Raw genomic sequence first — 11282 nt, forward strand, 5'->3', positions numbered from 1 at the left:
CAGTAATACAACTAGGGGACAGTAATACAACTGGGGGACAGTAATACAACTGGGGGACAGTAATACAACTAGGGGACAGTAATACAACTGGGGGACAGTAATACAACTAGGGGACAGTAATACAACTAGGGGACAGTAATACAACTGGGGGATATTAATACAACTAGGGGACAGTAATACAACATGGGAACAGTAATACAACTGGGGGACAGTAATACAACTGGGGGACAGTAATACAACTAGGGGACAGTAATACAACTAGGGGACAGTAATACAACTGGGGGACAGTAATACAACTGGGGGACAGTAATACAACTAGGGGACAGTAATACAACTAGGGGACAGTAATACAACTAGGGGACAGTAATACAACTAGGGGAGAGTAATACAACTTGGGAACAGTAATACAACTAGGGGACAGTAATACAACTAGGGGACAGTAATACAACTAGGGGACAGTAATACAACTAGGGGACAGTAATACAACTTGGGGACAGTAATACAACTAGGGGACAGTAATACAACTAGGGGACAGTAATACAACTGGGGGACAGTAATACAACTAGGGGACAGTAATACAACTAGGGGACAGTAATACAACTGGGGGACAGTAATACAACTAGGGGACAGTAATACAACTGGGGGACAGTAATACAACTAGGGGACAGTAATACAACTAGGGGACAGTAATACAACTTGGGGACAGTAATACAACTAGGGGACAGTAATACAACTAGGGGACAGTAATACAACTTGGGGACAGTAATACAACTAGGGGACAGTAATACAACTGGAAGACAGTAATACAACTGGGGGACAGTAATACAACTGGGGGACAGTAATACAACTAGGGGACAGTAATACAACTAGGGGACAGTAATACAACTAGGGGACAGTAATACAACTAGGGGACAGTAATACAACTTGGGAACAGTAATACAACTAGGGGACAGTAATACAACTAGGGGACAGTAATACAACTAGGGGACAGTAATACAACTGGGGGACAGTAATACAACTAGGGGACAGTAATACAACTTCGGAACAGTAATACAACTGGAAGACAGTAATACAACTGGGGGACAGTAATACAACTGGGGGACAGTAATACAACTGGGGGACAGTAATACAACTAGGGGACAGTAATACAACTAGGGACAGTAATACAACTAGGGGACAGTAATACAACTTCGGAACAGTAATACAACTGGAAGACAGTAATACAACTGGGGGACAGTAATACAACTGGGGGACAGTAATACAACTGGGGGACAGTAATACAACTAGGGGACAGTAATACAACTAGGGGACAGTAATACAACTTGGGGACAGTAATACAACTAGGGGACAGTAATACAACTAGGGGACAGTAATACAACTAGGGGACAGTAATACAACTAGGGGACAGTAATACAACTAGGGGACAGTAATACAACTTGGGGACAGTAATACAACTAGGGGACAGTAATACAACTAGGGGACAGTAATACAACTTGGGAACAGTAATACAACTAGGGGACAGTAATACAACTAGGGGACAGTAATACAACTAGGGGACGGTAATACAACTAGGGGACAGTAATACAACTTCGGAACAGTAATACAACTGGGGGACAGTAATACAACTGGGGGACAATAATACAACTAGGGGACAGTAATACAACTAGGGGACAGTAATACAACTAGGGGACAGTAATACAACTAGGGGACAGTAATACAACTGGGGGATAGTAATACAACTAGGGGACAGTAATACAACTAGGGGACAGTAATACAACTGGGGGGCAGTAATACAACTGGGGACAGTAATACAACTAGGGGACAGTAATACAACTAGGGGACAGTAATACAACTGGGGGACAGTAATACAACTAGGGGACAGTAATACAACTAGGGGACAGTAATACAACTAGGGGACAGTAATACAACTAGGGGACAGTAATACAACTGGGGGACAGTTATACAACTAGGGGACAGTAATACAACTAGGGGACAGTAATACAACTAGGGGACAGTAATGCATAAGGTGATGGTTCAGGTGTTTACACCGATCCAATGCTTTTTAACTTTATGTAAGAAAAATCAAGTTAGCAACCTAGACGATTTTCCCCCTGTTAGCTTGTGATAGCTAGTGATAGTGATGCACAAACTATGCCTATTTTAAACATTGCCTTCTCCTGGCAGCATTTTCACACCTGATTCAGTAGCTTGAAAACCCCATTCGGTATTTTGCCTAACATTTAGAAACAATTAACGTAATTCATGATGGTTTTTATTTTATTTTAGTTCGTTTTGGGGTCACAGATAATAGTTTCGGTATAGTAAAACTTGTTCTAATGGGTTTGTTAATTATTTCATTTCAGTTTACTAAATAGTTTTTTCATGATTTGTTTTTGTTTTTGTTTCAGTTTTCGTTTACTATATTAACTTTGGTTGATCGTAACAGGGTTGACAATTTCATCTTAAATCAGCCCTAAATCCCCTTGTGACAGTGGGAATGGAAGCTTGTAGTGTGCAACAGGGAGTGGCAATTAAATGCAAGCTTCACAAAACTATTTAAATTGTTAAAACTGTGCAGCTCGCGGCTGAGTTTCCCTTTGTAATCCGTGATAGTTAGCAAGCCCTGACACATCCGACAAGCATCAGAGCCGGTGTAGTAAGATTCGATTTTAGTCCTGTGTTGATATTTTGCCTGTTCGATGGTTTGTCAAAGTGCGTAGTGGGATTTCTAATGAGCGTCAGGATTAGTGTCCCGCCCCATGAATGCGGCAGAGTGAAAGATGTCAAAAGAGATAACAAGCTTCCAAGCATTTGGAAAACCGTCACACCCCCAGTAAACAGAAACAAAGACATTGTATAACACACTGTAGTGTACATGACCTTTGATCCATTGGACCCACTAAATATAAACAACTGGGTTGTTCCAACAAAGTCGGATGCTTTTTGAGAAGTGTAACTTAAAAACAAACAAAAAACTTGATTTCACCTCATTTTAACATTGTGTCATAACACATGTTCAACTTAATAAAAAAACATGTTTTCCCATCTAAAAATAATAAAATAAAAAACTATGGTAAATACCTATTAAGTGCAGAGTAAATTAACAGGGTTGACCGTAACAGGGTTGACCGTAACAGGGTTGACGATTTCTTCTTAAATCAGCCCTAAATCCCCTTGTGACAGGAAGCTTGTAGTGTGAAATAGGGAGTGGCAATTGAATGCAAAAAAAATGTCAATTGTTAAAACATTTCTAGCCTGTCTATCTATGGGTAACAGGGATGACGTGTTTTGCTCGACTCGCTCCGTTTTCCACCACAAAACACCAGAAAATGGCCAGAAAGAGAAGAACCAGCTCACCTGCTTTTACACTATGATTTGACTAATAGATGTTCAATGTTTCTTTTAAAGAAAAATATTTAAAAAGTAATAGTTTCACCATATTAAAACGAGAGTTCAGTTCACGGACCAAGGTTGTACCGTTTGACCTTGAATGAGGAAGAGATGTAAATGAATCACTAATGACATGAAATAAATAATAATCTTCATAAATTATTTTGTCAAAGCAACAGAATAACTAAGGCTTTACAATGATGGTGACAACCTGGAACCTTCCTAGAAATCACAGAGGGTGCACGGAGGGACATGTCATATTATATTACAAATCTGATTTATTGAACTCTTCATGTGGTCCATATTAAAGGGCACTTCATTTGATGTCGGTGCACAATTTCTACTTAAAATATCAAAGGGGACGCAAAAGGTCACCCATTTCGTGGAAAGACCCGGTTAACACTTCTACTGAATAAGAAGTGCGCAACAGGCTGTCGATGCCGTTTTACAGATGGTGCCGCACTTCTGGAGCAGTGACCCAGAAACCTTGTTTCCCTCTTGGCGTCTGTTCATTAGTGGAGATGTTAGTGGAGACATTTAGGTTCCTGTCAAACTGATCCCACAGCCGGGGGCTATGAATCATTACCTCTATTAAAAGTTCACTGTATAAACAGTTATTAAACTTGTATTAGAAAGGTTACACTTCAAATGCCGTGCTAAAATGTCAGTGAACAAAGATACATTTTGACAGCATTTATAAATAGTATGAATTCTCAAATACATTTCACATCATTCTAATGAGAAAAATACTGATATTTCACTGTTTAATCTAGGAAATAATGAAATTGAATCCAGAATTATTGTAGTAGCATTTATTAAAGAAATGTGATCAATGGCAATAACACATTTCACCCAATGTTTTACTGAAACTTGTTAGTGAAGCTGTGACATAACCTAAGGTACGTTCAATATCGTGGTGATAAATATAATGATGAAAATACATTGTGAAAAGGTGGCAATGTGAGGTACATGTCAAAGGAATAAATGTATTTAGTGTATCTCAAAGAAAATATAAAAAGAGTATATATTTATCCAACTTGCATAATATAAATGCCAAAACCAGAAAAGGCAGTGAAGTTTTCACTACATGGACCGATTAGGACTGAGAGACAACAATATTGTCGAAGGAGCACATGAAGCGTTGGTGGATAACAATTAAAGTAGCAAACATAGCAGACTCAAATACTTTAGATGTTTATTTTTTTTGTTGCGCCTGCAACCGAACAAAATGTCTTAACTGAAAATGACAAGCTTTGTTTAGTGAAAACAGCAGCACGATTGTTTATCTCAATGCCCAAAGCTCCTCCTGGTCCAAACATTAACTATGGAGCTTTCCAAGAGGGCAGTGCCCAATGGAGAGTAGTGAAAAATCACAGCAAATATAAGAAGACATTTGTTTGGGAAGATCAGTATCTTTACTATGGTATTATTATTTTTTAATGTTATACTTTTGTAGAGAACTGGTTCCATGCATGTTAGAGTCCGGGGAGACGCCTGTTTAGGTGAGAGCTCTGCGATTATTGCCTAGCGCTGGTCGGCTATCCCACCCTGAGAGGGTTTTTGGCAACGGAAGCCTGCACAGTGTTCACATTTTTGTGGGGAACATGCAGTAGCCTTGCCTTAATCCCTTGCCAGTCTAGTGCTTCAGGGTTGTGAAATATCGTTGTCAAAAAAAGCGTCAAAGCACATATGTAATTAAATCAAGATTGCCAACATTCATTCAACCAGGAATGTTTTTCATAACGGAGTGGCTGCGGATCGGATTTTTCTCAGAACTTTTTTTTGGGACCGGCTAAAGGTCCTGAAGCTTCTGCACATGTGCAGGATTCTCTAGGTATATTTCTTATGTAGCTGCTGCTTACAGTAATCCCCCTTCTGGGTAAAGAGAGACAAGAGCAGGGTTTCATATGGGAGCTAGCTAGAGATTCTATGAAGCCACAATGATTCATTTTAGTCATTTAGAAGACACTCTTATCAAGAGCGACTTACATTTAGTGAATGCATACATGTTTTTTTTGTGGGTTTTTTTCATACTGGCCCCCCGTGGGAAACGAACCCACATCCCTGCCGGCCAAACCCTCCCCTACCTTGGACGACACTGGACCAATTGTGCACCACCCATGGGTCTCCCGGTCGCGGCCGGCTGCGACAGAGCCTGGACTCAAACCAGGATCTCTAGTGGCACAGCTAGCACTGCGATGCAGTGCCTTAGACCACTGTGCCACTCAGGAGGCATTTTCTTTATGCTCCTCAAGATTAACATATTTCAATATTCAAATGTTTCAGAAAATTGTCTTAACTAGAAAATAGCCATAATCTATTTAGGAATGTAGGCTATGTGCCAAAACAAAGCCGCAAGCCAAAACCTCCACATTTAGGGTCGCAAAGTTCCTGTAATTTTCCCAAGATTCCGAGATTTTCCAGAATTCCTGGTTGGAGGATTCTGAATTTCCTCCTTATTCCCTCTTGATTCTGGGAATCTTCCAAATGGGAATTCTGGATAACCTGGGAATTTGGGGATAATTACTGGAATGTTTCAACCATGTCCAACTGCTTTCATGAGCAGAAGAGATATGGAGACTAGACCAGACTCCCTGGGATGGGGTGGGGGGGCTCCCTGGGATGGGGTAGGGGGGTTCCCTGGGATGGGGTGGGGGGGCTCCCTGGGATGGGTTAGGGGGGCTCCCTGGGATGGGGTGGGGGGGCTCCCTGGGATGGGGTAGGGGGGCTCCCTGGGATGGGGTAGGGGGGTCGATGATCAGTCCTCAGCTGGCAGCTGGGGGTTGCCTGGACCGCAGGTACGGGTGAGCTGCACAGAGGAGATGGTGAGGGTGCTGAACTCATCCATGTAGAGGAAGGGCACACGCTCTGTAGAAGTGGCCTTGCAGCACGGCATCTGGGGTTAGGGTTAAAAAGAGAGAGGAGTCAACATCTGGGGTTAGGGTTAGAAAGAGAGAGGGAGGGAGGAGTCAACCTTAGGTGTTGAACACAACGTTAGGTGTTGAAGTGCTGTTTTCACTATTTTTGGAAGACTTCTAGTAGCCTTCTTTTTACCCAGACAAGCACTACCATATACAATATATTTATCTGGGGAGGAGTCTATATTTAAGAAATAAGGCCCGAGGGGGTGTGGTATATGGCCAATATACCACGGCTAAGGGCTGTTAAGCACGACGCAACGCAGAGTGCCTGGATACAGCCCTTAGCCGTGGTACATTGACCATATACCACAAACCCCCTACGTGCCTTGTTGCTATTATAAACTGGTTACCAACGTAATTAGAGCAGTAAAAATAAATGTTTTGTCATGCCTGTTATATACGGTCTGATATACCACGGCTGTCAGCCAATCAGCATTCGGGGCTCGAACCACCCAATTTATAATAAAGAACATTTGTAGCAATCACACCCTTTTAGTATGTTACAAATTTGAGGATCCCATTGATCATTTGCTGTCTAAATCCAGTGTCACTTGGTGTTAGTCAATTTAAATGAAAGGAAATAACATTGTGAGCAAAATTATTAATCATATCCCTTTAGTAAATGGTTTTTAAAGGGTTAATGACCTGAGATTTGAGCATCCGTGGCCTCCATTAAAGAAAATCCTCAATAACCTAAAATTGGTGTCTCACTGGTGGTACCACTCCTACTGATGACACATTGTTATCCTAATGGAAACATTATTTAAAAGTCATTAAGCTGCCATATCAGTTGATTTTAGAATGGAAAGATTTACCCAAATACATTTACATAAAAAGCATATAAAAAGTGAACAGTAAATTTAAACATTGTGAGAAATGTGATAAGTCTAAAGCCCAGGTGGCTGCTAGATGTTCCTTATGATCGACCTTGCACCTGGCTGTGCTTCTCACTCACAGAGCTGCTTATTTCCACAGATACCTAGACAAAACATTGATATCTCCACCAGCACAACCTAGGGTCTCCAGGACGCTCTGTTTCCCTGCTGTTTTCCCAGACATGAGACAAATTCTCTTTAAAACTTTATGTGCGCCATCGTTTAGCTTTACTGGCGTTCAGGGTGGGCAGACTGCACTTTCCTATTGTACCGGGCAAGCTGAAGACTTCAAGTATTTGAGTGTTTTTGATTTTATTGTATTTGGTCTGCTGTTTTCCCAGGAACTAAACTGAACTTCGAGCCTGACTTACTGAAATGGTCACCAGGTCTATGTCTCACACTGGTAATATCCCGCCGGCCAGCTTCACATGGATCTCGGGGCAGCGGAAAGATGACCAACTCAGAATCCAATTATCCAATCCAATTGGACAAGCCAAAAACCAATTATAGTAAGCTTATTCACATAGTGTTGATACGTTGATCATTATCATAATCCACACAATGTCCTACAACACACCAGTAAAATGCCTTTCTTTTTAAGAAACATGCAGGGTTGTTTTACCTGTGAGGGGGTGTCCTGTGCAGTGGGAGTGTGTGACGGGCAGCGCGAGGGGCTCAGGTCCAGTTGGGAGTTGCAGGGTGAGCACTGGACGTAGTTGAAACTCTCAGGGTAGATTACCCAGTTCTCCCAGCCAAGATCTAATTGAGAAATGAAGACAGACAGCACAGAAGGCTCAAATGCTATGGTGATGACCACAGACATGTACACGCACACACACACACACACACACACACACACACACACACACACACACACACACACACACACACACACACACACACACACACACACACACACAAATACTATTGATATTTCATAGATTAACGGTGTCTTATTTAATTCGAGTGTGAACAGAGCTGGTCACCTTTCAGGAAGATCTGTGAGGCCAGCCGATAGCATTTCAGACCACTACTCTTGTCAGCTGCAGGACCCCGGGGTACAGTCACTATGGAGAAAGGGAAAGAAAATATATTAATCAATAAAACCGCAAGAAACATTGTGGCGATGCCCTGCATCAGAATATTAGAAGAAATACTGTAATGATCATACAGCCCTCTTAAGCCCATTACGAACTGGCTAGCACACTTGCACGTCTGGTCAGGCGAACCAGGTTTTACTCTCCGCTTTAGTAGCTACTCACCTCTGTAGTACTGAAGTTGGTAACACATTATTTGGATAGTCCCATGTAGATGGTTTGTAGATAGTCAATAGATGTTCAATAACTGTCAACAACATTTCAACTAACTATCCACTAACCCTAGCCCTGACCCTTATCCTAACCCTAACTTTAACCCTTACCCTTATTCTAAACCTAGCCATCCCTAACCGTAACCTTAGCAAGCAGTTGCTTATCAACATATAGTTTGTTGATAGTATGACCATCTGATAGTATTTGTATTTATTATGGATCTCCATTAGTTCCTGCCAAGGCAGCAGCTACTCTTCCTGGGGTCCAAACACATGAAGACACTTACATTACACATAAAACAGTACATCATATAACACTGTCACACCACTAAAATATCCACAACACAAAATGTACCATACAACAATTTTTACAATGTACGTGTGTGTAGAATGCATGTGCTATTATGACCATCTGGTCTACTGTATAGGACTATCCAAATAAAGTGGGTTCCTGAAGTTCTATTCCCCCCCCAAAAAAAAAAGTGTCTACCTGCTTTGTCCTGGGTGTTGTGAGAGATGGCAGAGAATGCGGTCTTCCATTGCTCTCTGATGGCAGTCAGTCTGTCAGCCTCCACCTGGGGCTCCTGTTGCAGGTTGAGGGCTCCAAGAAGGGCCTTTCTGATGTCATTCAACGACTCTCCGTGGCACCTGCACACGGAACAGAAACAGACAAATTAGTTTATTGCAAATGAAATTAGTTTATTTGTGAATCGGTCATTTGAACTTAATTTGCTTATTTTCTAACAATAAAATATTTTCAGTATTCCAGTTGTCTTTTTATTTCAGTATTTATTTTCAGTCTCAGTATATGGTCATGGAAATACTTGAGAACACAATTCCTGGTGACATTTTTAACACAATTCTTGCAGACTTTTTTTTTTAAACACAATTCCTGGTGACTTTTTTTTAAACACAATTCCTGGTGACTTAAAAATAAATATATATATATATATATATATATATATATATATATATATATATATATATACTAAGACATCTTTCGTAAGCAAAATCAAATTGCAAAAGGGCCGAATTTGTCCCATGAGGCTCCTATTACCTTTGACCGCAACAGAGAGAGGGAGATTGTGATGTTTGTAATGGAGTGTAGCCACCTGCCTTCTCTCTCAGGCATTCACAGTCCTGGCTACACTTCAGATTGCGCAACCATAGACAGCCTGCTCTTTTGAATCTCTTGCATCCATTTTGTGAGATCTGGCATTCTCTAAAAGAATCAACAGCACCATTTTGCAGGTGAAAGATTTAGCTGGACTCCAATGAATGTATTAATGGCATGGTGTTAAATTGGGGGGCAGTGTTGGTAAATGAATGGAATAGATTTCATCTGAAGATTATTTTACAAATCCAACAAGTTCAACCTTTAAATTCTAAAGTATCAAAACTGCTCGTTCACTCAGACCAAGTTGGCTGTGTTACCAAAACATGCATTGTCAAATCTATAACCGGAGGCCATACTTTTTCCAGGGCGTTTGTTCTCACAATCTCTATTTGAGATCGTCTCTATGTCTAAAGATAGTGTTGCTGACAGCGCTGCTCTGTCTCTATGCGCTGAATGTTGCCATGTAGGAGAGATTGATAGTGTGGTTCGTGTCTGGGGAGAACACAATGTTACACTTCATGACTCTTGGAACTGTTAGGTCAGCCGTTTTTAAATCTAGACTCAGCCAAGTAAACCTCTCAAACAACCCCGGGATCATTTCAAGAGGCCTCAGCAAGCATCCGTCAACAGTGACTTTGCAAGTCATGATATAACCTGGCACAGCTGTATAAGTCATCAAGATTTAGCCTAACACTGGATATATGTTGGCTATTTAAAGTATTGATGACCCGTAGAACTGGGCATGGAATTTAGAAAATAGTTTATGTCCGAGATTGGCACAAATGAGAACATGCTACGTTTCTGTGTTGGTTAGACGGACAGATTGGGTTAGCAAAACGCCATTTTATATTGAAAAAATGTAGCTGCATCTCTATTTTTGAATTTTATTTTCAGAATTGAAGTGTCGTCTATGGCCTTCTGACTATCCAGTGATGAGTTGCTCCAGTGAGAAGGCGCTAATGTGGTGCTACTACTAACCTGTCAGGGCGGAGGACGGCATAGCCAGGTGTAGCGGCAGCAGGTTCCTTCTCCTGGGGCTGGAGGACAAACGACTTTCCCAGCGAACAGCCAAGGAGCACCAGCACCATAGCAAAATGCGCAAGATACATTTTGGAAAGACGGTGGTCAGTCTGGCCCCTTATGCAACTATCGGATCTAATCTCAACTATCAGAGAAAATACCACCAACCTGCGGTTTTTTGTGGCAATAAATTAATCTGAATCTGACTCTGTTCAGTAATGGAGGAAGAATTAGGTGTTCTTCAGTTGTGCTGGTACAACTGATAATGATGCTCTGGTAATGGTCTGGGTATCCAATGGAGGCGGCTCACACTGGAGCAGGAAGAGTGTAGCTATTGTTTGTAGTGGCCTGGAAACCTAAGCTTTATCTCCTCGTAGACCAGGTTGTCCTTGGAATAATTTTACATTGTTTTTTTTTTATCCTGCAAGTGATGGGGTGGTAGAGAATGACCAGAGAGAGAGAGACATAGAGAGAGAGAGCTGAGAGAGAGAGCGAGAGAGAGAGAGAGAGAGAGAGAGAGAGAGAGAGAGAGAGAGAGAGAGAGAGAGAGAGAGAGGAGAGAGGAGAGAGAGAGAGAGAGAGAGAGAGAGAGAGAGAGAGCTGAGAGAGAGAGAGAGAGAGAGAGAGAGAGAGAGAGAGAGAGAGCTGAG

The 11282-nt window shown here is 41.5% G+C and overlaps 1 protein-coding gene across 1 annotated transcript; it reads right to left on the minus strand.

The window, feature by feature from the left end:
- Nucleotides 1-6148: 6148 nt before the first annotated feature.
- Nucleotides 6149-10749, minus strand: LOC311135676 (uncharacterized protein; the record flags this gene model as incomplete). The annotated part of the gene is made up of 5 exons (XM_084169699.1): nt 10591-10749; nt 8986-9143; nt 8173-8253; nt 7809-7945; nt 6149-6286 (listed from the first exon to the last, which is right to left on the minus strand). Exons 1-5 carry the CDS (start codon nt 10719-10721, stop codon nt 6149-6151), a joined length of 645 nt encoding a protein of 214 aa, XP_084025825.1. The 5' UTR covers nt 10722-10749.
- Nucleotides 10750-11282: the final 533 nt, after the last annotated feature.

This window comes from Coregonus lavaretus (assembly GCF_964263955.1).
Source record: "Coregonus lavaretus genome assembly, chromosome: 10".
NCBI classification, from domain to species: domain Eukaryota; kingdom Metazoa; phylum Chordata; class Actinopteri; order Salmoniformes; family Salmonidae; genus Coregonus; species Coregonus lavaretus.